Here is a 25,237-nt window from a genome sequence, read left to right on the forward strand (position 1 = left end):
TGTGGGCTAGAGGGGGCAACTAGCGGAACTGGCTTGTTGACCACGCCCTCCCGCCTTCAAGGTCCGTGAGGGAAAACCATAGAGAAAAGCTCTGGGATAGAGGGGCCCTGTGAACGGGCGCCCCCAGGCCGACGGGAGGAAGACAGGCCCTGGAAGAAGAACCACAGCCCAGGCCCCCACCCCCTCCCGAGCCCCTAACGCTCTGATCAAGAGGTTGATGGTGTAGTTGCTTCATCTTGCCGCAGTGTGTTTAACTTTCCAAAGGCCTTTGTTTTTCGTTTCTTTCTCTTACTGCTGTAAACCCGAGGGACTGAAGAGGAGAACGCACTGTTTATTCCATTTTACAAACGCAAAGCTGAACCCCGAAAATAAATGACTTGGCAAAGGTCAACCAGCAGGTTAGCAGTAAAACCAAAGCATACAATCCAGATCTGGTTCGTACGTAGCCCGGAGCTCCACAGGTAAAAGTGCCTCAGTAACTACTTCACTAGAATGTTGTGCAACTTATTCCCTGACTTTCAACCTAACCTGCTTCCAGATTTTAAGTTTATTTTGAATTTTGACCCTGCTTCCTCTCCAAAGAATCCTGTGTGTGAGGACTTCTCTTGGGATCTTTGTTGCCTTTGTCCAGGGGTTCAGACCAGTCCTGGTGTGATGGCCAGTCTGTCTCATCCCAGTAGGGCCAAGCGTCCTTATTCCTCCTCTGATTGTTGGCCCAAGCTCTGGCCCCAAGTCCAGCCTACCTCTAGGCACTTAATGGGAAGGCCTAAGTACTATTCAGATAAGAGAAGAACAACACTGAAGAGGAGATGTTTGAAACCCAGTTTATTATAGCAGAGGCATGCGTCACCCATAGCCCTGCCTGCTGTTCTCCAGCTGATGCACACCCTTTGGCCTTGCTCCTGCTCCTCTCTGTAGAGGTCTTCTCTCTAAGGAACTACTTACTGAGAACTAAGAATTCCCAAAGATCCTATAGCCTCACTCTCCAGCTCCAGGTCAATGCACAGGTGACCTGCCACAGGTCCTGTTCTGAGGTTGGAGACCTAGAGATAGCTAAAGGCTTGGGAAGGAGCAGGACCCTGGCCTGGGAGGACTGTCTGGTGGAGGGGGCACAGCAGGCCCTCTAACTCACTTGTTTCTCTTTAAGGTAGGAATAGCTTTCAACTTCCCCTCTCTTTCCTCCCACTACCTACCTCACCAGAAAATATAAGTGTTGGGCTTGGGTATCAGGTGAGGAAAGGGGGCTGGGCACCTAGAAGGAGAGAAAGGCCACTGACTGAGGACCACAGCTTCTGCCAGTCAGCACCCCACTGCTTCACCTGCAGGAGTCACTGATCCACAGTTTCCTCAGTCTTTGAAGCCCTTGGCTTGATATGCAGAGCAGATCTCCATCCCTTGGGTGAGGGTTCTCTCTATACCAGTCCCATCCCTCAGGAGGCCACAGGCAGCCAGACAAAGGCATTGGGGTGGGTGGAGAAGGGGAGGGAATGTTAAGGCTGCAGGGAGGACAGAGGGTGCCCAGGTTGGAAGGAGAGGGTGAGGCCAAAAGAGGCAGAGCTTGTGATTCACAGCTTCCTTTATGTCGCCACCGAGAGAGTGCGAAGGTTACAATGCGCATGTCGTCTCCTTGTGCTTCTCAGAGGGATGTGTGTACACAGTACAGACACCAGGGGAGAGAGTCCAACTCTTTATACAGGTGAAGGCATTCAGAGACCAGGGAGGGAGCAGAAACACGGGAAGGGGTACTTGGGGTGGGAGGATGATTCTTAGAGACAAAGGGGGATGGGGCAGAGACAGACAGAGTTAGGGGAGAGTATATATATACAGAGATATAGCAATATAGAGTCTGTATCACATAGAAATAGAAAATGCAGATGAGGTTGTTGAGAGAAGCAAATGAAGTTGGGGAAGAGGACTTGGGACAGTTCCATAAGAAAATTTATGGATGTGGCCCTCTGCAGGGGCCCCTGGGAGTGGGACCAGTGAGATTAGGCACCAGCGCCCCTCTCCCTGAGCTGGAAGCCAACCAGCTGGATCTTGGATGGGATGGGAGAGGAAGGCTTCCTCTTGGGGATTTCTCGCCAGCAGCTCTGAGGTGGGAATATCAGGATGTGGCCTACAGCACCAGGGCCACATTTTGTCCCCATCGCCACTTCTTCAGGGGGTCCCCACCCCCACCTCCCTAGTGACTTCACATGCTGTGTGTGGCGGAGGAGGCTAGGGTCTTAGTTCCTGCCTAGAGACTTGAGGTTGGGGAGTGGTCACTGGGCTGAGAGGGTCTCTTAAGGCTGGGGAAGTCCCCCATCACCACCACTATCCCTCCCCTTCAAGGTACATTCTCTGGTTTGGGGCCAAATTACGGGTCTGGAGGATCCCCTCCCCCACCACCACTAGGAGGGGCTTTGGTGACTGGCGGCAGCAAAATGCAGGTGGACACTCAGATGACAGACAGCCAGACAGACAGCCAGACATAGAATTCAGGCTGGGAGCCGGGGAGGCAGCATGGAGCAGAGAGGGGTAGCCTGAGGTCACTTGCCCAGTTCTCTCTTTTTAGTTTCTTTTTTAGATTAGTTTTGTTAAAAATAAAAAGAATGGTATAGAGACAGGGAGAGGACTCTATGGTCAAGACTCCTTCCTCACCACAGTCAAGAGGAAAGGACTGCCCAGAAATGGGGGCTGCCTTGGGAGGGGTGAGTGGTTCCCCAGGGCAGATGTAGGGGGCAGCTGGGGCCCCCCTTACTCTCCTAGCTCTCCCCATCTAGGCCTTTGGTACAGTGGCCTGCAGGGCTCAGCAGGTAAAGTCCTCAAAAGTGCCTCGGGCCGGATGGTGAGGTAGGATGTTGGCAGCGTATGTCATCCCGGCAGGGTGGCCCCGCAGGCTCTCACAGGGGTTCTGAGGGAATGGCACGAGACAGAGACTGGTTACTGACAGGTGTCGCTAGGGTGTGGGGATGGCACAGGAGTAAAGGTGGCAAGGGGCATGGTCCAGGGGCGGTGGGGGTAAGGGTGGGTCCAGAGGGCACCCCCTATCGCTCCCTCACGTGTCTTTTGACGTCATCCAGGCTGAGGGCCACACCCTTGTCTGCGCTGCTCCTTTTGGCCTCCTTCTGGCACTTCCCTCGTCTGCACAACTTGTGCTTAATGACCTGGAACACGTCGGGTGGTGGGAGGGCTTGCAGGCTGCCTGGTGCACGACCGTCCCCAACCCCCCTTCCATGGGCCCACCCTGGCTCCCCACCCCCACTTACCTCGTAGGCGTAGTCAAAGAGTTCCAGCACTGTGAGAATGCTGGCCCCGATGAACAGCCCCATCTGGCCCCCAATGTCACCTGCAGGGAAACACAAGGAGGTCAGACACCATGGGAGCCACAGAGTCCACTGGGACAGAGGCAGGCCAGTTGTAATTGTGAAAGGACTGACAGCCTTTCTACAGAAGGAGGGCAAAGTGATTCTGATAGGGTCTTTATTTTCTTCTCCATGCTTTTGTGTTTTTTCTACTTTCCACAATCAATAGGTATTATTTAAAAAATTGTATATGAAATACCCCAACACTCACTCTCTAGACACATTTTCAAGGGCATATGAAATTGTCTTCCATTCATGCCCACAGGCCTATCTCTTCCACTTTGCCTTTAAGAGAAGGCTCTACTCCCTCCCTCCTCCAAATACCAAGACAGAATTTGGGGAAAGGCCCCCGGGGATGGCTGAGGAGGAAGAGCTCATGGGACAGAAGTGAGCAGCTTGCTTTGGGTTGTAGGGTGTCACACCATGCCCATGACATGGGAAGGGGACAGGTGCCATCAGCAGCTCACCCAGGAGCCCTGCAATCTCATAGGCCTTCTTCTGCTCAATGGTCTCATAGTTGAGGACTTCAAAGAAAATGTCCAGCACCAGGATGTTCTCCCTGCAAAGGGGTTGGGGGGGAGACCTAGGTTCAAGTCACGTCTCTGTCCCTTACTAGTCAGGTGACCTGGGTAAGCTATCCTCTCTGAATCTCAGTCTCTGTACCCATCAAATGAGATGCTGATGGGGGCACCTGCCTTTCAGGGTTGTTGAGAGGATTAAATGTGATGGCATATACAAAAAGACAGTCCACACACTAGCAAGTGTGAGGCGATCCCAGTTACAGCAAGGAGGATGAAGACAGGGGGAGGGGAGGAGGAAAGAGAATGAGGCACTTCCTCTGCTTGTTTAGCCTTGATCTTTCCTCCATGCCCCCCTAGATTCAACTTCCTCCCATCTGCTGGCTCCCATGGAAGCCTGCTGGCTCCTTCACAGTCCCAGCCCAGGGGCCCCGCCTTTCACTGTCAGAGCCCTTACCCTATGTACTGCTCAGACTTGTTGAACTTCTTGGCCAGGTACTTGGCTGATGCCTTGCTGGGGATCTTGACCATGGACAGCTCCTTGCCATAGCGGGTCAGATTGCAGGGCATTTCACACACACAGTACTCCTGGTCCTTCTCCACCAGGAAGTCTGCGCCCAGCCAGGCCAGAGGCGCCAGTTGAGCGGTGCCCTTCTGCCAGCACCTCCCCAACACGCACATTTTGGCCTGGCCCAAAGGAACCTTGGGCCCCCTTCTTTTTTTCAGACCTGTCCTTCGCCTCAGCCCTGTGCCCACTCTGGGTTGATCCTCACCTAGTCTCCCCATGGGTATGTCCTGGTTCTCTATCTCCTTCCCTCAGAGTCCTGGGGGGTCAACCAGCTCAGGTGCTGAGGAGAGAGGGTGAGGGCCCCTCCCAGGTGGCCCCTGTCCGTTTTTCACAGGGGCCTCCAGCGATGCTAGAGGATTGGATTCCCAACCTTGCTAAAGTCAGGCACAGGAGAGTTCAGGTAAAGCCTGATCCAGGAGTTATTTGAAGCTTCTTGGAGCTTGGTATGAAACCCCTATGCATGTGGCTGGCAGCCCACCCCCCGCCCCACTGCAGACGGCTCCAGGACAGGGGCGCTCACCCAAAGCAGGATCCGCACACTCCTTGTACTGCTCTGGAGTGCAGTACGGGGCATCCCCTATGGAGGAGAGAAGACAGAGGAGAGAAGGATGGAGATTAAAGGGCTCTTGTGACAGTGGTTGGAACAAAGGTCTAACAGAAGCTGGAAGGGTAGGAGAAGGTAGGACTCGCTGGTTCCCAATCTGTCTTGGATGTGATCCACCCCTTCTGGACCCTTCCCAGCCATCCCTGTGGGCACAGGCAGGAATTGAGGTCAGAGACACATGGGTATGGAATGGGGCTGGAACTGGGGCAGGGAGAAGCCAGCTGGTCTCATTTCCGTGTCGGGGAGGTTGATGTGCCTGGGGAGCTGGCAAGGGGCAGTGCGGGCTGAGGGGCCCCAGGACTGTGTTTGGAGCTTCGGGGGCCTGACCTGGCATGTGCACCATGCGGCAGTTACAGTTCTCTACCAGGTAGCGGGTCTCACAGTCGATGCGGCAGGCAGTAATGCTGTAGGAGTCGAAGAAATCCGAGTCCATGGTAACAGCTTTGCAGGTACCCCAGGGCGGGGGCAGGTAGATGAGCTGCTGGGAGAGCCGGGGAGCTGGGGGGTGTGGGGACTTCTTCCCGAGTCACCTTGATGGACTTCTTTGACAAGATGCTGAACTCAGGAATCCTGTCCCCTCTCCCTCCGAAGCCTCTGGGGGGTCTCAGAGTTTAGAAAGCATCCCCATTTTTAAAGCTCATTCATGCTTCTTACTAGTAAAATCACTACCCAGGCCCTTGCTCATCTGTCCCTCTCATGAGCGATTGCCCACCACCCCATCCTGACCCCTCCACACCCCGCCCGGACCATCCTCCGGCGGCCCTCTCACCCGCTGTTCCTGGCAGGCCACAAAGGTCTGGAAGCCCGGGGCCACGCCGAAGCCCAGCTGGTCGATGAAGGGAGGTTCGTCCTGGCTGTGGATCTGCACTTTGATGCCGGCTTCAAAGGATGTCTCATCTGTGAAAATGAGGGGGCGGGTGTCGGGAGGGCTTCTGACTCCCTAACCTCCTCCAGAGCTGGAACATCCCACCTCTCCTGGGAATAAGCACAGCATACACTGGGATTGGGGGCATTCGTTTAGGGGTCTCAGCCCACCCCGAGCTTCCTTCTGGGTTCTCCAGCCCCATGCTGCCCTGATGGCCCCTGTATCCTGCACACTTCTTTTCTTACCTGGCTTTGGCTCTGCATCTTGGTGCTTCAGATTCTCTCACACTGTCTCAGATGTTCTCCATTTCTCCCCCTCCTTTTCTCCCTTCACCCCCATCTTTCTCTGCCCCAAGGCCCCTGAGACCAGACAGACAGCAGGCAGCCCAAGAAGAGGGTTATTTATAGAGCAAGTGGCGGCCAGTGATGGAAAGGGATGGCTGGTTACCTTGGAGAGTAACTGAGCCAGGAAGGGGGAGCCAGAGATATGTGAGTGTGACAATCAGGTACAGTCAGAGAAGGAGATGGCGAGATGCTGGGAGGAAGGGAGGAGAGCCCAAGGCCTGCCTCAGGGCCCACAGTGGAGCCCAGCAGTTCCCTGCCAGTGGTTGAGGCCTAGCACCCGGGGGGAGGGGCCCCTGAGAGGGGACGTACCAGTCTCTCCCCACACAGGCAGGTACTCATCCTGCTGGATGTCCAGCATGATCTCCAGCCCATTGCCCGTCCCACCCTTCATGGTCTTCAGCAGTGGACGTCCATCTCGGCCCGAGTTGAATGTGTAGCACTTTCCATATCGTGTGAAGACCTGGCAGGGGCAGAGTGAAGAGCCTGAGAGTCCTGCCAGCACCCCCTGGACCCACCTAGGGCCGTCCCAGACTGCCCCCCAGCTGCTGGAATTGCAACACCCTTCAGGATGGATTCCCCCCGGGCGGGCCCTACTCCCTTTGTCTTCCTTCCCACCCACTCTCTGCTCTTCTCTGCCCTGCTGTGAACCCTGGAAAGCGGGCCCCTGAGGGGTGCCTCTGTGCTACCCGGACAGGCTCCTGGTTGGGTTTGGCCAACGGAAGGCATCAGTCAGGGATCCCAGGGCAGAAGGAGGGAGAGGTGGGGCACTTCTCCTTCCCCACCCCCTGTCTCTGAGAGCCTGGGCTCAGCCAGTCCCGCCGGGAGGGCTCCCTGCCGGCCAGCAGCCTCCCCATGCTCCTTCAGCCTGTGTGGCAACCTCCCACTGCCGCTAGGTGCCTCCAGCCCCCTTTTCGGCTTCCTTAACTCTACCCACAGCTCAGTAAGCGGTCCCTCTGCTACATTCTTTTCAGTTACATTATCTGAGTGGTGGTCTTTTACCTGCTGGGACCCTGACACACACCCCCCCCATCACCAGGACCCTGTCACGGCCAGTCGTCTGGATTTCACCCCAGGCGCCTGAAATTCTTTCATCAAGACCCTCCTCCAAACCAAGTTGAACTTTTTAGTTTCCTGCAGCTGTTAGTGCCTTATGCCCCTCATTGTCCCCGGTGCCATGCCAACACCCAAGCACCACAGCTCTCCTCTCAGCCTCGGGCACTGAGCGCCCCAGCACACACGGTGGACAATGCTCCTGCAGGAGTGGGAGGGCCTCCGCAGAGTGTTCCACTGCACCAGCCTCCCCACCCCATGCCCCAGAGCGGCCCATACACCACCGAAAGGAGTGAACCGATTCTTTATGGCCCTTTCTCCACAGCTTCCCTGAATGCCTCCAGCTTCTCACGGATGGGGTGTGTTTTATTGCTGCTGCTGGTGACGAAGTCCACAGAGTGAGTCATAGATTAGTACACACGCACGCTCAGCCCAGAGAAAGAGAGACAGTGTCACACCAGACTGGCGCCGCAGTGGCAGGGGGGTTACTGGGGAACAGTTCTTGCTCCCTTCCCCCTCCAGGAAAGAAAACATGCTGCCCCCCATTTGGAGGGTGAGGTCCCAAGGTGAGGTAGGGAGAGAACTCTGACAGCTCCTAGTCCCCTCCAGCCCCACTCCTGGGCTTGGTGGCATTTAGTCACAGGCCCCTCCATCTGGGGTGGGGTGGGGTGAGGGATCCCGGGTGGCTGAGGCGCTCAGGGAGCTCTGGCTTGCCCTGGCTGTGAGCTGTGCCGCCTCGAGCAGGCTGCTGCTGCCATCTTGTGGTTCTGGGTGAGAAGTGTCTGCTCTACCCTTAGACCCAGAGGAAACTGGGTTGATCCCTTTGTCGGTATTTCTGTAGGTCCTGGCCTGTTTGAGGTCCAGTGGACCGAACCTCCCTGTCCCTGTCTGTCTGCAGTCAGTCTACAATGCACTGATATGATGAAACCCACCCACTCCTGCACTATGAAGGAGTTTGGAGACTGAGGGACAGGTGTGTGGGGAAGGAAGACGGCATCTGGCACTTAGAAATGCAGGAGAGAAGTCTGATCAGACAGAACTGGAAGCCAAACTGGGGAAAAGCTGGGATGATGCCACTTGGTCCCTCAGCGGGGAAGGCCTTGGACTCTGGAGTGGCAAGGCACGCAGGAGGTTGACTCCCAGTGAGGGCTTCCCGGAGAAGAGGGTCCCAGGCCACTTAGAGCTGGGGTGGAGGGGGCAGTGGGAGGGGTTTAGAGAGGCGTGGTATTCTCCCTCAGGTGCACACACACATGCAAACTTGCAGCAGGAGGAGCACGGGAAGATCATGGGAGGGGGCAGTGAAGTAGCAGCTGCCTGACAAGGGGGTGGCGATGGAGACGAGGGCTGTCCCCACCCGTCCACCTCCCTCCTACACTCTCCTCTGGCACCTCTAGAAACCTGTGGCACCTGCCCCAGCTCCAGTCCAGGCATAGGCAGCCACCAGCAGGTCAGAGGTTGACCTCAGAGATGGAGTAAGGTCCAAGGTGCAGCCAAATCACAGGGAGGTGTGGACATGCTTGGGGGTATTCAGGGAGACACCAGGGGCCCCTGGGAAGCAACTAGTTATGAACTAGCACAGACATATTTCACGATTTTAACAGGAAGGACAGTGCTGGGAATAGCAGCCCGGCTCCAGACCCTGGGGCTCCCCAGCGAGCCATGGCCAGGCCTTTCTAGACATGACAGGGAAGGTGTGTAGTTCAGGTTGGGGATGGGGGAGCAGGACCCGCCAGCCCCAGAAAGTGATGGCCAGGGTGAGTCATGGCAGACACTCTGGGGTGCCATGCCAGGCACGGGCCCCGACTCACCACTGAGAAGTTGTGAGGGCCACAGGGCCCCCCACAGTAGGAACAGTAGAGCAGCATGTCCTCCAGCTGGTGACAGGAACGATTGTAGAAGCGGTGCAGGTTAAAGGGCTCCCCAGAGAAGGCTTCTGGCCCTGGGGGGGCGAGGGGTACCCCGGGGTCATCACTTTCATCCAGCCCCAGCATGGGGGCCAGGTAGAGCAAGTCAGGGTAGCTGAGCTGAGACAGCCGCACAGTATTGGTGTTGCAGAAGGTGACCGCTGGGAAGGCCAGCTCAGTGGTGGCCACCTCGTCCAGCAGAGTCACATGTGGGTAGCTGAGGTAATAGGCAACGCGGTCTCCTACCTGGCACAGGAAGGCACCCAGTGCCAGCACAAAGGCCACTGCCCACAGAGCCTGCCTCAGCCCTGGACCCTCTTCCACGAAGATGTGACTGGCGCCGTGGAGGGTGCAGCTGTTGGCGAAGGCCACCAAGTCCACGGGGAAATCCCCCTCTCCAGCCTCCTTCCTAGCTGCCTCGTTTTCCTTCTCTTCTTCCTCCTCTTCTGATTCTGAGCTGTCTCGCTGCTGCCTCTGGTGGGGACCCCAAACATCTCCCAAAGGCCCTGGGGCCTCCTTTCCAGAGGAGAATGACACAGAGCAGAAGATCTGGATTGGCATCTTCTCCAGGGACTTCCTGGCACCAGCTGATCAGCAGGAAAAAGGGGAAGGAGATGGGATCCCAGGCAGGGTCCGGTGGGGCCAGCCACCCAGCCTTTCTGCCAGGTCTCTGCCACCAGCTGGCTGGCCGTGTCCTTCCTCGCCAGGGCCTCTGTGGCAGTGTGGCTGAGGTGGGCGGGGCGTGGAGAGGAAGACCAGCCTGCCTGCTAGGGAGGGCGGGTGTCTGGGCTGGTGAATAATTGATGGCAGTGGGAAAGGGAGGCTGGTGGAGAGGAGGGGGCTAGTGCCCCTTTTTTGTCACCAGCTCCAGCAGAAAGGAGAGGGCTGAAGACAGAATGGAAACTTGGAAAATCCTAGGGGCTCTGGTACCCACCTCTCCAAGTGAGATGGGACCTAACAGAGTCCTCTGCTCCCTCTGCCAAGCCAGCAACAGTCCTGCTCCTCCCCCATCACACACACACACTCAGGCTCCTCTCACCCTCCCATCTATTCCTCAGCATGCCCTCAGCCTTCCCAGCCCAGTTCAGGGTCCCCTCCCTCCCCCCACCTGGCCCTGCTGCTGCCACGTCTGCGCCCCCAGCCTCTCTCGGCAGGCTCTCACACTTCCAACTCCTCTCCAGTCCCCCGACTCAAAATGCCCCAGTTAGCTTATTGACTCCCCAACTCTCCCAATACACTCTAATAACCCAGTTCTCTTCTAATTATTCCTTTGATTCTCAGTTTCCTTTCAATCACTGCCCTGGCCCCAATTTACTTTCAGTTACTTCCTGAACCCCTGATTCTCCTGCAGTCACACTCCTTTGACTTCCAGTTTCCCTCCAGCCAGTCCCTGACCCCATTTCTCCTCCCCTCACTCCCCTGACCCCATCTCTGCTCCAAGTCGGCACCCTCCCCCATGCTGAGCTGTACTTAGGTCACCTTCCCCTCTTCCATTCCCTTCTGTGGCTTGGGGGGCAGCCCAGGTTCCATTAGCACAGGTCTCTGACTGACCACAGACTCATTTATGGCCAGTTCCCGGCAGGGGGTGGGGGGGAACCCCATCTCTTGCATCAGAAAGCTTCCTGACAGTTGCCCCTCCCCATCCCCACTTGCCCACCCCTAACAGTGCAACAGAGGAGTTTGAGGAATTTTCTTCTGGTGGCTTGAAGAAACTGAGATAGGAACAGACTGGGTCCTGGGTCAGGTGGAGAGTGTTGGGAACCAACCTGGTGCCCCCCCAAAACCCTCAGCCTCACAGATGCCTCCAGCCCCTCAGTCCCTCAGGCTCCCCATGTCCCCAGTTTCTCATTCCCTTCCCCCAGGCCCCCCGGCCCCTCTGTGGGCTCTGATTACTCAGGGCCACTGGTTGAGGAACTTGAGCCAGCAGCCGAGTCTCCAGGGCCTAGAAGGTGACCTGAGCGAGGGAGGGAGGGAGGCAAAGCATATTAACCCTGCCTCTGCGGGCCGGAGAGGAGCAGCAGGGGTCACATGAGCCTGCTAGGGCCTTACCACTCCCTACCCATCCCACAGCCCCAGGTCCTATTCCCTCCCTCTCGTCCTCTCCCCTCCTTCTCCCACCCAACCTTCCTTCCCCATTTGCATGCAAAGACCCTGGAGCATGTTGAGCAAGGAAGGCAGGGTGCCAAGTTCTAGCAGAACTGACTGATGTGGGACCTTTGGCCTCAGTTTTGCTGCCAGGAACACCAAGGCCCCAGAGAAGAGAAGCCTTTGAGATCTGTCCCCTCTCCACCCTTATGCCATCACCCTCAGGCTGGCCTCCTCCTCTTTTGCCTGAACAACAGCCCCCATCCCTGCAGTTTCTCCCCCATGCTATGTAATTCTGACCATTCTCCCGCTTAAAGACCTTCTCTCACTCCCCAGTGTGTCTTGGTAAAATTCAATCCCATCCCCAAAGGCACCATAGGCCTTTGCAGCCTCACCTCTCCTTCACCCCAGTCCGTTGTCCAGCCACCATGCCCTTCTCCTATTTTGCAGACATATTACGCTTTTCCATAGTTTCATGCCTTCCCTGGACTCCATCTGGAGAACTTCTAGTCATTTTTCAAGACCGAACTCATACATTACCTCCTCCAAGAAGCCTTCCTTGACTTCACAGGGCATAGTTAGTGGCTTCCCCACCCCCACCCCCATGAAGCATGCTAAATGGTCCAGTTTTGCTCAAGGCCCTTCAGGGATGAGTAGTGCCCCATAGCTCCTTGAGGACAAGGACTACGAGAATGAACGAGCAGGACCCAGGGACCAAGTGAAGAAACAGGAACTAAGAAAGACCAGGAGTACCCTGGGCAACCAGAGATAAGGAGATGAGAGGAGAGAGAGACCCTCACATTCAGCTGTTGTCCTCATGAATTCATGATTTTCCTTCCTGTTTCATGTCCTATATGAATTCACGGTTTTCCTTCCTGTTTCATGTCCCATGTGCATTTTCACCCTGCCTTCAAGACCTCAGCTGTCAGCTTTGCACATTCTCAGGATGTGTGTGTTTCAGAGGTGAGTTCCAGACCCAGGTTGGGGGTGGGGCCAGCCTAGGTTGAGGCTTGGGCTGGGGAAGCTACAGCTGCCTTTGCTCCGCGCACCCACTAGAGGGCACTGCCCGCCTCCTCCCGACTTCCTGGCAGGGGAAGTAGATTGGACTCCCAAAAGGAAGAAACTAAGGCAGAGGAAGCGTCCCCCACCCTCACAATTGAGGACAGCAAATCTGGTATGACTGGACACCTCCTCCCCACACCAATACAAAGACCCACGCCGCACACCTACACATCTCGACACATAGCCCTCTTGTGTGCAGCAAACACAGCACACACCCTAACCACACTCCCTTGTCCATCTCTAATATGCTCTCCTACCTCAGCTCCTGGCTCCTTCGAGTCAACAAATCCAGTTTTCCAGAAATGGAGGGTCGGGGGCAGGCAGCACACACACAGACCCTCCAACACACACAGAGGCCTCAGGAGGCGTGCCCAAGCGGGCCCCCATGCAGAACAACTCAGTCCTGAACGCTCTGTCCAAGGAACCCGCCCTTGCCCAGCACTTCCCAGCCGTACTTCTCAGTTCTGTGGGGTCACCTAGGGGTTTCTGCCTTTCTCCACATCTCTCTGTGAACTCCAACCACTGCTCACATTTGTGGAATGTTTCTCGCTTTTCAAACAATATCTCATGGGACCCTTACACAGTACAGTGAGACAAGCAGGTTGAGTAACTTCATCTTCATCTGGCAAAGGAGGAAACTGAAGCATAGTGGCCTCTGTGAGTATCACGGAGAGTGCGTCATGGACTTGAGACCAGAATTAAGTTATTCTTCTCTAAATCCCTTTCTTTTTTTAAATTTTTATTTATTTATTTATCTTTAGAAGGGAAGGCGAGAGGGAGAGAAATATCAATGTATGGTTGCTTCTCATGCATCCCCTGCTGGGAACTGGCCCCTGCTGGGGACTGGCCTGCAACCCAGGCATGTGCCCTGATGGGGAATTGAACTGAGATCTTTTGGTTCGCAGGCCCGTGCTCAATCCACTGAGCTACACCAGCCAGGGCTCTAAATCCTTTTCTTCTTCATCCTTTCATTGACTCATCAAATATTTCCTGAGTGTCTATGTGCTAAGGACATAGGGAGAACAGATAAAGGACCAGGGTTCTACCCTCATGGAACTTGCTGTCTAATGGAGGAGACAGACATCAGCTTTTTAAAAAAATATTTTATTTATTTATCTTTAGAGGGGAAGGGAAGGAGAGAGGAAGAGAAACATCAATGTATGGTTGCTTCTCATGCATCCACTGCTGGGAACTGGCCCCTGCCGAGAATTGGCCTGCAACCCAGGCATGTGCCCTGACTGGGAATCGAACCGCGATCGTCTGGTTTGCAGGCCCGAGCTCAATCCACTGAGCTACACCAGGCAGGGCTCAGACATCAGCTTTTTTAAAAAAATGAAAAAATAAATATTTAGTTACAACTATTGTAAGTATTATAAAGAAACTATGGTTTTGTGGTGGGTGAATGATAGGGAATCTGACCCAGACTGGGTAATCAGGAAAGAAGAGATGTTTGAATTGCAATCTAAAGAACAAGGAGGGCCCTGGCTGTCATAGCTCAGTGGATTGAGCACGGGCCTGCGAACCACACAATCTCGGTTCGATTCCCAGACAGAGCACATGCCTGGGTTTCAGGCCATTCCCCAGCAGGGGACTCACAAGAGGCAACCATACATTGATATTTCTCTCCTTCTCTCTCCTTCCCTTCCCCTCTAAAGATAAATAAATAAAATCTAAAAAAAAAACAAAAACGAGGAGTAATTAGGTAAAGGTCTGCGTGTATGTGTTTGAGCGGGGGTATTACAGAGAGCAGAGTCTGTGCCAAGGCCCTGAGTGGAGAGCTCCTGGAGGAGGATGTGGCAGGGTAAACACAGACTGGAAAAGCTGGCAGGACCCAGACCCCTCAGGCCTTGAAGGCTGCTAGCAAGGATTCTGGTCCAAAGACAATGACAGACTCCCTATGTAAGGATTTCAAGTGTTTTGAAGAGACCACTCGGGGAGAATCAGAGGGATCGCTAGAAGACCTGCTAAAAAGCCAGATTCAGGTAAGGGATGGAGTGGTGGGGTGGCTTGGAACACAGTGACAGAGTGGAGATGTTTAGGAAGCAACAATGACAGATTCTGTTCAGGGAGGTGAGGATGATGGAGTATCAGGGATGGCTTCTAGTTTGCATAGGCGAGTGAATGATGGGGTGGCTCTTTAGAGCAGAAACACAAGTAAAGGACTACTTTTGGAGCTTAAGACAATGAATTTAGCTTTACACACGCTGGTTCTTGGAGCCTTGGGGACGCCCAAATGGAGATGTTAAGAGGGAAACTGGGCAATGGGACTGATGCTGAGAGGAGATGGCTGGGCTGAAACCCACGTTTGGCGATGGTCAGTGTGTAGATGGGAACTGCAGTCAAGAGTGAAGATGTGGCCCTGGCTGGTGTAGCTCAGTGGATTGAGCGCGGGCCTGCGAACCACATGATTGCGGTTCGATTCCCAGTCAGGGCACATGCCTGGGTTGCAGGCCAGTTCCCAGTTCTCGGCAGGGGATGTACGAGAGGCAACCATACATTGATATTTCTCTCTCTCTCTCTCCCTCCTCTTCCCTTCCCCTCTAAGATAAATAAATAAAATCTTAAAAAAAAGAGTGAAGATGCACACACCCCAGAGCAGAATATAAAGTTAAGAAGAAAGATAGAGAGAAAGAGAAAATGCCTGGTATTGTAATATCTACTAGAGCTAAGCAGAATCCTGACCTATGACTTAACAACAGCTTAGTTATACACCTGAGAGAAACGAGTGCACACGTCAACCGAGAGAATGAACAAGAATGTACATAGTAGGTTTATTGATAGTAGCCCCAAACTAGCAACAACTACAATGTCTAGTAGAAGGAATAAATAAATTATGGTATATTTATATAATGAGATATTTCACAGCACTGAAAAAGAACTAACTACTGCAACATACAATGAGACTAAATGTCACAGACATAATTATAAGAAAAAAACCACAACAAAGTGGATATACTGTATAGAGGGTACATATACTTTAGGAAGTTCAAGGACAGCTGAAACTTCTCTATGCTTACAGAAGTTAAAATAATGGTTAATTTTTATGTGGTGGTATTCACTAGGAAGGGGTCTGGAGGAACTTGCCGAGGTCCCAGAAATGTTTTACACATTTACACCAATGTAAATACATACCAGTGTAATATGAGAAATATTAAATTGTAAGCTACAAGAACATGAAGAAATACTAATGAAAAATTCATCGAGTTATACCATTCAATCATACCCCTCATGATTTAAAAGAAGAGGGAGGCTTGGGGGTGAGACTTGAGCAGTGCCGACACTTACCGAGCCGACAGAAGAGGATAAACTGGCCAAGAGACAGAGAAGGAGTGGCTAGAGAAAGGAGGAAACCTGAGCGAGTACGGTCACCGGGAAAGAGGAGAAAAAAGAGGCAGTGGTCCACTATTTTGAGTGTAATTGGGAGACTGGGGATAAAAACACGAGTGTAGGGTTTGGCACCAAGAGGGTCACTTAGCTAGAACCACTCTGGTGGAGTGTGGGGTTGGGGAACAGGCATCCTGAGTGGATTAGAGTTAGTTCAAGATGAAAAAGTAACCCTGGCTGGTGTGGCTGTGGACTGAGCGCTAGCCTGTGGACTGAAAGGTCGCCAGTTCAGTTCCCTGGCAGGTCGCATGCCTGGGTTGTGGGCCGGGTCTCCGGTTGAGGGCGTGCGACTGATCACACATGCTTCTCTCCCTTTCTTTCTCCTTCCTTTCCTCTCTCTAAAATAAAAAATAAAGTCTTTTTAAACAAAGAAAAATGAATACAGTGGAATATATACATCCCTTTTAACAATTTTGTCTGTAAAAGGAAGAGAGACATCATGTGTGGGGGAGTTGGGAGGGACTGTGGAGTTCAGACATTTGTATTTTGGTTTTTATCTTAACCTAAAGCTTGATGCATAGTAAGTGCTTGCTAAGTGTTAGCTGTTGTGATAGCCATGTGATTCAGGATGGGAGAATCTCAAGCATGTCTCAGTGCCAACAGGAAGGTTCTGCCAGAGAAGGAGAGACTGACCGTAGAGGAGGGAGAGGCAGGGTCTCTCGGGTAAGAGCCCTACAAAGGTAGAAGGAGATCAGATAGAAAGAAGAGATTGAGATTTCAGCCTAGATAAGATGGATGCCGCCCTCCTCCTCCCCTTCTTGGTCCCCAGAGGAAGTAGAAGACCTTGTCTAAGGCTCCCGTCTGCTCTGTGAATGAAGCAGGAGCCAAGGTCATCTGCTGAGGGTGTGAAAGGGGCTGGAAGGGTGGATCTTTGAGAAGAGCAGAGCAGTTTGCATTGACCACTGAGGACAGCAAGTTGACTGGGAAAACCCAGTGGGGTGGCCGGGCAGCACTGCGGGCCCATTTAAGGTTGTTGGTATGATTCCAAGCTGTGTGATTCCAAGCTGGTCTGTTGTGTGACTTTCCCTGGTGGAGCTGGGCCGTCCTGAAACCACCCTGGGGAAAGCAGTGTGGTAGGTTCATCTAAGGCTGGGCTTGGCCAAATGGTGCAGCAAAAAGGCAGAGGAGTCGGAAGACTTGGCGTATTCAACCCGAGGCTGGGGTTCCTTCTCCTTACATCCTTTCTCCCCTTCCTGCCTTGCCGCACTGCATCTCTACACAGTGTGGGAAGGTGGGGAGCCCGAAACACCCTTTGTCACCCCACACCTCACTCTCACTCCCATCATCAGGCACAAAGAACCTGGGCCTAGACGATCTGAAGTCAAGGTTCTACTCCATCTTCTACTCGCTGTGTGACCTCAGGCAAGTCACCTAATGCTTCTGAGCCTCACTATGCTCATCTTTCCAGTGAATATATTAACATCTTCCCTTTCTCCAAGAATTATGAGAATCACTCCAGTTAAAGGAAAAGGAATCTGTATGTTGCAAAGCGAGGCTGAAAGGAAGGATTAATTTCCCCAGTATGTGCTCTGCATGCGACCAGAGGCTTGCCTGCACACAAGCTGTCTCCCACAGCCACACAAAGTGAGCCTCAACGCCCTGTGCACATCCACACACATCCACTCCCCCCCATCTACATCCACATCCTCCCACTCTCAGACATGCACTCGGAGGGGCACGCATGCTTGCAGCTTGGGGCACACGTGCAGTGAGCGTGTCGTGAGGGAGTCTGAGTTGGGTGCTGTCCACGGTCAAGGCTGTTGCAGCAGTCTCTCCCCAAGGGAGAGAGACTGTTCCTAGCCTGGCACGACAATGCGACACATCAGTTAGGGACACACACCCACGAGCCACACAGCCCAACCCCCCAGGCCCCCAGGACTGCCACACGCATCGCATGGAGGGGATGCAGACAACAGGGGTGGGACAGGGTTTCTCTCCACGAACTCCTAGGAGCTCGGAACAATCACAACTTGCCCTTCTTTCCCATCAGGAATGGCCTTGGAGAGCCCGGGGCGGCAGAATCTCAGTCCTCACACTTTCTTAAGGAAACTTCCCCTTAAGGTGAATACACGGCGGCTCCATACTCATTTAAAATTGTTCTGTGAGGAAGCTTCTGCTGCCCACGTGCAGGACGGTCAGTACTGCACATGCACTTTACACACGGGCTGGCATGGGTTTAGACAGAGTCCCTGAGGCTGACGGAGAGGCTGCCCCTTGGCAAAGAATAATTTAACAATCCACAGAGAGCCCCCTTTCCTCCCAGAAAATTGGACCTGGAAGCTCAGAAATGGAGCAGATGAAACTAGGCCCAAAATAGAACCCGGGAGTGCCAACACCCAGCCTCATCCTCCAACCAAACTGGGTACCACTTCTCATTCTTGCAGTCTCCTTCCCAGTGTTGCCTCCCGGGATCCCCACGCAAGGGTCCTGATTGCACTGTTCTCAGCCAGAGGGTAGAGGCCTGGAGCAGCCCCCTCAGACCTACAGTGAGGGACACACGAGAGGGCCTGGCCAAAGGGATGACCCTTGCTGGAGAGGACTGGGATGGTCACCTGCTGGGGGAGAAACCACACGTTCTGTTAAACTGCTGTTTCTTAGTATCTGAGCTGGGTTGGGAAGATGGGAAGGACTACACCGAGGTGTGGAGGCTCCTCTCATCCCAGCACGTCACTTGTGCTCCCAAGGCTTCTGAGAGCACCGCCCACCCTCTGGGCTCCGAGCTTGCCAGGGCACTGTGCTTGGCTCCCAGCTCCCCGAGGACAGGGGCAGGGCCTTCCTGTTCACCACCCACTGTGGCACCCAGCATGGGCCTGGCACTTAGAAGGGCTCTGTCCCAGGAGCAAATCAAGTGGAGATTGACACACCTTCTATCTAATATTCAGCCTCCCTCACCATCCCCCCAGAGTGGAAACTGCCTTCCACAAAGGTGAAGCATGCTCAGAGGCAACTTCCGTAGCAGAACCTCCCACTCTCTGCGGGCCTCCCCTCCACTTCCTGGAGGCAGGCCAGGTGCAGAAGGGCAGTACCTTCCAGTTGCCCAAAGGCTGGAGCAGGAGGAAGGCCCAAAGCTCAGAGGTGCTCCTCCTCCCCACCCACAACTCCCTGCTCTGCCCCCTGAGGCACTTAGTTACTTACATCAATGTCCTATTACTTTAGCCAACAGCCAGGAGATCAATTAACTTAGAGTAGCCTCTTAGCTGACTGTCGTCTGGGATAGGGGTGGAGTCAAAGTGACAGGAGAGGGAGGAGGTGAGAGGGGAAACTAAGTCGGCAGGAGGGTGGGTGTGTTGGGGGTATATGAATGTAGGACACAGGGGGAAAGGCAGAGGGAGAGCGCGAGCACCCAACCCAGGGTCCCCTGGATTCTTGCAACTGGCTCTACGAGGGGGAAGGGAGAAGGGCAGGGTAAGGCTGGAGGAAGTATCTAAGGACCTCTAGGTCTGGAGCGCCTCTCCTTCAAAGTTAACTCTTCACTCCAGGCTCTCCTACCCCTCTGCAATTCACGTGTACTCCCTGGTCAGAGCCCTCCTTCACCCATGCAGGGGGTGCCCACGACTCGCTCTCCTCTCTCCGTGCCGGTCTCTCCCCTCAGCAGCCCTCCCACTCCCTACCTAGCTGGAGGGAACAGACCTCGGTAGGAGTCGGGCCCTCCGAGGGACCCCTGGTCTGAGCTGCTCTGGGGTGGGGGGTGTGTGCGAGGGGGTCAGTGAAAGGGCAGAGCCGACCCTGGGGAAAACACAGCTCCCTGCTAGTCCTGGCTCCCTGGGACATGCCAGCCGGCTCTGTTTGCTTAAAGATGACCTCTCTTTCCCCTCTGGGTCCCAGAATCACCCACCCACACCCATCTCTTATATCAGCATCTCACCCCAAAAGTGCTCCAGAAGATTTCCATCCTCCTCCAGAACCTCAGGGGCATTTCTGTGTCCACCAGTCCACTCCAAAGTCCTGGAGGACTCCCATGGGCCCCTCAGGGATTTCTGTCTCCCCACCCCTTGTCCCCCAACTCCCTCCCCTTCCGAGGGAGAATACTATCCCCATTACACACCCACCCCTAGGATTTTCAGTCTCTGCCCTCCCCTTCCTTGTTCTCCAGGGTCCAGAAATGAATTCTGCCTCCCCCCCTCCCCTGCCCCGCAGAGCCTCTGGGACTCAGCTGGGGGAGGGAGTGGCACAGGGCAGCCTGGGCGACCATCTGCCAGCCCCCTCCCCTTGGTGCTGCTCAGCATTCCAGCCACATTGGCGCTCCCACTGCCAGGGACAGATAAGGTGCAGCTGGAGGCCGGCACCAGCTGCGACTGTGCTCACTCCCCCCAGCCCCGACCCAGACACGGGCAGACAGCTGCACCCCCAGGCCCCCTCCACGGAACCCCTGCCCTGCCTTGGTCTGGGTGGCATAGAGTTGGGGTGGGAGAATGGAATCTCAGACCCTTGGTTGTCCTGGCAACCAAGCACCCCACCATGAAGGGAAAGAGGAGGTGGCCAGGGTCTTGTGGGGGGTTCTCTGGTTGCTCCTTTGGTAGCTCAGGAGAGAGTCCCTGCAGCCCACCCAACCGGGCTGCTGTGGGGGTATTCTCATCGTCACTCTCTGTCTCTTCAGTCCCAAACAGTTTCTAACCAATTCCTCCCTGATTTAGCCCAGGTTCCCCATATTCACCTCCACTCTCCCAAGCTGACTCAGCCACAGCTGGGGGATGGACCCAGCAAACACTCTGTAACCACCTGTCTATCCCCTGAGGTTGAGCTGCTCTCAGAAGCACATCTGGGGGAATGCTCATCTCCCCAGGGGCACCGGGGACTTTGAGGGGCCAGAGTAGGCCATTCCTGTGCCCCCCGAACTGTCCTCCAGGACCATACACACCCTCACAGACCCTCATACAGTCTCACACCCACACACCCTCAAAACAGCCTCTTACAGGCTGGATGAGAGCTATCCTTTGAAACCTGCAAAAGAGTCCACGTGGTGCCCATGCACACTATATTTTGCAAACACCGTGAGCCAGCGCTTGGGCCCCCATTTAAGGAGGTGCCACGATGGTCTTCCTTAAGTTCTGACCAGATACAGATGTTGTCTGTCAGTGCCACATCTGTCTGGGGGCTAGATGCACACCCCCTGGCCTAGCAGAGAATGGCCAGGACGAAGAGGCAGATGTTCACTATGAGGGCAAGGAGAGAAGAGAGAAGGCAGAGCACCAGGCAAGGAGTGTCCGCGCCCCTCAGAACCGGGGAGCTAGAGGACAGCCAGAGCCCTCCTCCGCTGGGGAGAGGTCAGACATAGACTCACAAAGTTTCCATCCACAGAGGAACATCCCTCTGGGAAGAAGTGGTCGAGTTCCTGACACAGCAAGGGGCTGGCAGTGAGGGCAACCGGAGAAGGTAGAAGGAGGGGCTGAGGGGCTTGGGTTCAGCCAGGTTGTGTCAGCCTTCGACGCAGACTTGGAAACAATGAGAAGCTGGTCTTCCCTGGCAACACAGACCAAGAAGTGCCATCGTTGGGCCCATAGACCCCTAGCCTGTATCTCTCTCCAGAACTTTCTGAATCAATGATATTTCTACCTGACTGCTTAGAATCATCCCCTCTGACAATCCAGAACAATCACATTCCAGTGTCTTCAATTCCATAAACCAAACATGTCTTAGCATCACCACTCGGAATCTCTCCAGACAGGAGAGACAAGTGGAGCAACTGAACATTCTCTACGGACAAACTGTGCCCCCATTTCATATCTGAGCCCCCTCCCAGGTTGAGCCAAGCAATTCCCTCCTTCCTCCAACCCCACAGACCACCCAGGTTTTCTCGGTCTTTCAGGGTGTCCCATCTGCTCATGTGTTGAGTATGTTGCGGAGGAGGAGGGCCTTGGCTTTCACTTCCACCTTCACCTGCAGTTCTACTAGTCTTGAGAGCACAGGTGGTGAGCCTGGGAACCCTTTGGTCTTGGGCTCTGGGGAATCCAAGGCCTCCTGTTTTGAGGAAGAAAGTGGTTCTTGCATCATATTAAACTCCCCATCCATGTGGCTCAGCAAGTGGAGTGGTCATGTAACCTCTGCAGGGTTGACAAAGGCTCATGAAACCAGGCTGCAAAGCAGGGCTTTAAAAGATTGGGAAGTCTTGTGTAGCAGCAAAAAAAAACACAAACCCAACAAGCATAACCATGACTCCAACCTTTCTGCACAAACAAATGCAGTGCTTGCTCCCATAATGCTGGGAGGAAGCAAGCAAGGGAGGGAGAACATGGGCAGGGGAAAGGGGGCGGATCTTAGAGTGGAGAACTGGGGGCTCCTAGGCGAGGCCGGGTTTTCAAACAGCAATGGCCAGACCGGAAATAGGCACGGTGACTCCAGGGCAGTGGTGTTAACAAAAAGAGCACACTGCATTGGAACTTAATGAGACACGGCTTCTAATCCTGAATCTGTCGCTAACCAGCTCCGAGAGACAACTCCTTCTACCTCTCAGTTTGTGTATTTGTGAAACAGAGATAATATTGCTAGTTAGCCAGGGCACTGAAGGACAGTCTAGAAAGCATTCTGAAGAGTTACAAGCACGGTCCTCTCATTTGGTGTTATTTTCTGCACATGACCCCAGGTCCTCTGGTCCCTTTCCAGCCTCCATCCAATTCTAACCCCTCAGGAACCTGTATGACTTGCTTAGGATCACCTGGTGCACGAGATGCCAGTCAATTCCCCTAATCCTCTCTGGGGTGCTGGCTTTGAGGCAGCCCCACCTATGGGGGGCAGTGTGTCTATGGGGCATTTCCATTTAAAGAAGCAAAGGGAGCCTTCAGTTCAGCGATGACTATGTAGCCCAAATCATCTCTCCTTCCTCTGACCCTGGCTCTGTGGCTCTCCATGGCAAGGGGGTAACCCAACTGGACAGTGTATGTGTGCCTGTGTGTATGGGGTGGGGGGCGGTGCCACAGATAGAATTGCCTGTCTGGCTATTTAAGAGAAAAGCTTCTCTTACTTTTCATGTTTCACAGTGCTTCTCAAACTTTAACTCAAATCACATAGGGACCTTGTTAAAATGAGGATTCTAATTCAGCAGTGAGGTGGTAATGTCTGCATTTCTTTCCACCTCACAGCCGATGGTCCTCAAACCCTCCCCCCAGATCTGACACCTGTGGCCTAGAAAGTAAGTTTGAAGGGGTCAGAGCTGCCCCAGGTTGTGCTCGTGTCCGTGTGTATGTTGTGCACTGGGGGCTCTTTTTGTTACTATCACAGACACAGGGCTGAGGCTCCAGCCCTCACACTGAGCGAAAGCACCCGTACCCTGAACAAATCCCTTCCGAGCGCCAGGGACACACAGCTTCCTCTCCCAGTGGGGCAGGCAGGATGACAAACCCACCTGCTCTGAGACTCCCCATCTTCTGGGGGCCTGGCTGGCTCAGGGCCTGCTCCCAGGGACTCACTCACCACCTTGAAGTCTTCTGCGCTGCAGACCTCCCCCCGGAACTGACAGGAGAGCAGCATGTCTCGAATGTCATGCCCCGCGCGGTCGTAGAACTCCCGCATGTTGAAGGGCTTGGGCTTGAAGCTGCGGAAGTTGGCCTTGTCCTGCAGTATCTCCAGCTGCTTCTCATCTGCCATTTGCGTGTCCGGTATCTCATACCTGGAGCCGGGGCAGATGGGGGGCAGTGCATGGGTCAGCACAACCTTCCATTTCTATCTTCCTCCATTTGGCCTTCAGTGTCCCATATGCAACCTCAAGGGCATAGGGAAAAGGGCAGCATGTAGCCCTGGGGTCAGTCTTGGGCATAGGCACAGAAGAGAGCAGGGCATGTCCAGACGACCTGCCCCATGGGATCTGAGGTGACAGAAGGATCTGCGGTGGCTGCAGATGAGCATCTCAGCACAAGAAGGGTCAGGGCGGGGTGGTGGAGAGATCACAGCAGGAACCATGGCTTTTATACTATAGTCTCTACCCTTCAAAGATGGTCTGTCCCTATCCCCCAAGTGAGAAGATCAAGACATAGTGGCAGGAGGATGGGCAAAGGTCACTCCTTGGAGGTCGGTGATGTCTCACAGCTCAGGCTGGTTAGGGGTGGAGCTGTTTGGGACCATGCTGGGATCAGAGATTGGCTCCCCTAAGTGCTCAGCAGAGCCTCAGTTCCTTTGCTGTGAGTGGCAGATTTGGCAGGGACCGGAGGGCAAGGCTGTCTGTGTTTTATGGGTTTGGACGTGGTGTTTGGGAGCAGGGATACCAGCAACTCTAGGAGCCCAGCTGGGGGTCGGGCAGGAGCCACCCACCTGTTGTTGAGCAGGGCCAGTAGCTCCCCAGCATGATACAGGTCATTCTTGGAGACTTGGCTGAAACGGAACTCGTTGAGGTTGCACAGCGTGACGGCAGGGAAGGTGAGCTGGGAGGCAGCCACCTCGTCCAGCTTGGTGACGTGGTGGTAGTTGAAGTAGTACTGCACACGCTCTGTGCACACACACAGCAGCACAGCCAGTGAGCCCAGGAAGCACAGGGCCCAGAGCGCCCGCTTCAGAGACAGCCGCTCGTAAGAGAAGATGTGGGCCAGGCCGTGCAGCGTGGAGCTGCTGGCGAAGGCCTGGATGCTCACCGGCTGGACGCCACCCACCTCTTCCTCCTCAGCCTTCAGTTCCATCCTGGCCAAGGGGATCCTGAGGGAAGGAGAGGGAGGGAGGCCGTCTTTGTCCTGGGATGACAGTACACATAGGGTCCCTCCAAATGTGTCCATCTGGAATCTCCATCTCTAGAGGTCACAGCCTCTGGGGCAGTAGGCTTCCCTGGTGTGCCCAGCCCAGAGGGGGCTGGCCAAAGGACACACTCCCAGAAGAGAGTTCGTCGTCCAAATGCAAGAGCTGGGTGGTTAGCTCTGGCTGGGAGAATGTTTTCCCAAGGAAGCTTCCCCAGCCAGGGGGACCCCAGACATAGTCATCTGAGGGCGACAGGGAAGTCCCAATGTTCCCACAGGCAGGCACAGGAGTTCCCTCCAGATGTGGGGTCACTCTGGGACAGGAATGTCCACCCCATCCTGGAGATGAAGACTCCCCCAAATGGATTGTACCTGGGGTCAGAAGCTCCTGGTCAAGGGTGTCCCCAGGACTGCGTTGCCCCCCCTCCAACTAAACCTGGACCAGAAACCCCCCAGGGAGGCTGGGAAGGGGCCCAGCCGGATCGCTCACCTGCGGACATCTCTAGTTCTCCCAACCCGAAGGCTGTATGTGTGTATGTTGGGGTGGGGGGTGAGGGCAGTCGGAGGTGGATGCATGGGGGGGACGGTTCCGTATGACAGCGAGCTGTTCCTGCCCCGGACGCAACAGCCCCCCCACCTCCAGTCCAGCTTCTGGAAGCAGCCAGATCCCCTACTCGGCCCCCGCCCCCCTCCCCAGCCACTGAGCCACCCCAGCAGCTGAGAAAAGCAAGAGGGGAGAAAGTCCCGGCTTTGGGGCCCAAAGGCGGGGGGATCAGGGACCCACCTGAAGGGGCTTCGGGAACCAAGCAGCCGGCGGCCGATCCTGGGGCGCGGGGCCGGACGCGGGCTCAGCGC

At 54.7% G+C, this 25,237-nt stretch overlaps 1 protein-coding gene and 1 long non-coding RNA gene across 5 annotated transcripts; one reads left to right on the top strand and one right to left on the bottom strand.

Annotated features, from left to right (window-relative positions):
* The first annotated feature begins 54 nt into the window (after nt 1–54).
* LOC118976407 (uncharacterized) lies at nt 55–9,116 on the top strand. Of its 2 annotated transcripts, XR_005064270.1 has the most exons (4): nt 55–461; nt 7,619–7,691; nt 8,135–8,266; nt 8,688–9,116. It is a non-coding gene; the product is annotated as an uncharacterized LOC118976407 (long non-coding RNA). The 2 variants fall into 2 exon arrangements; XR_005064269.1 differs by lacking the exon at nt 8,688–9,116 and having other exon boundaries at nt 8,135–8,442.
* On the bottom strand, nt 1,675–25,237 carry ASIC1 (acid sensing ion channel subunit 1). 3 transcript variants are annotated; one of them, XM_037030878.1, is made up of 12 exons: nt 25,167–25,237; nt 23,970–24,347; nt 23,136–23,331; nt 6,553–6,703; nt 5,804–5,931; nt 5,362–5,512; nt 4,951–5,007; nt 4,320–4,473; nt 3,812–3,903; nt 3,249–3,328; nt 3,042–3,146; nt 1,675–2,893 (listed from the first exon to the last, which is right to left on the bottom strand). In XM_037030878.1, exons 2-12 carry the CDS (start codon nt 24,329–24,331, stop codon nt 2,789–2,791), a joined length of 1,581 nt encoding a protein of 526 aa, XP_036886773.1. In that variant the 5' UTR covers nt 24,332–24,347; nt 25,167–25,237; the 3' UTR covers nt 1,675–2,788. The 3 variants fall into 3 exon arrangements, with proteins under 3 accessions (XP_036886773.1, XP_036886772.1, XP_036886771.1); XM_037030877.1 differs by lacking the exons at nt 23,136–23,331; nt 23,970–24,347; nt 25,167–25,237 and adding an exon at nt 9,102–10,071; XM_037030876.1 differs by lacking the exons at nt 23,136–23,331; nt 23,970–24,347; nt 25,167–25,237 and adding an exon at nt 9,102–10,071 and having other exon boundaries at nt 5,362–5,515.

This window comes from Sturnira hondurensis, unplaced genomic scaffold, assembly GCF_014824575.4.
Source record: "Sturnira hondurensis isolate 20B ecotype Veracruz unplaced genomic scaffold, ASM1482457v3 Scaffold0020903, whole genome shotgun sequence".
Lineage (NCBI taxonomy): Eukaryota > Metazoa > Chordata > Mammalia > Chiroptera > Phyllostomidae > Sturnira > Sturnira hondurensis.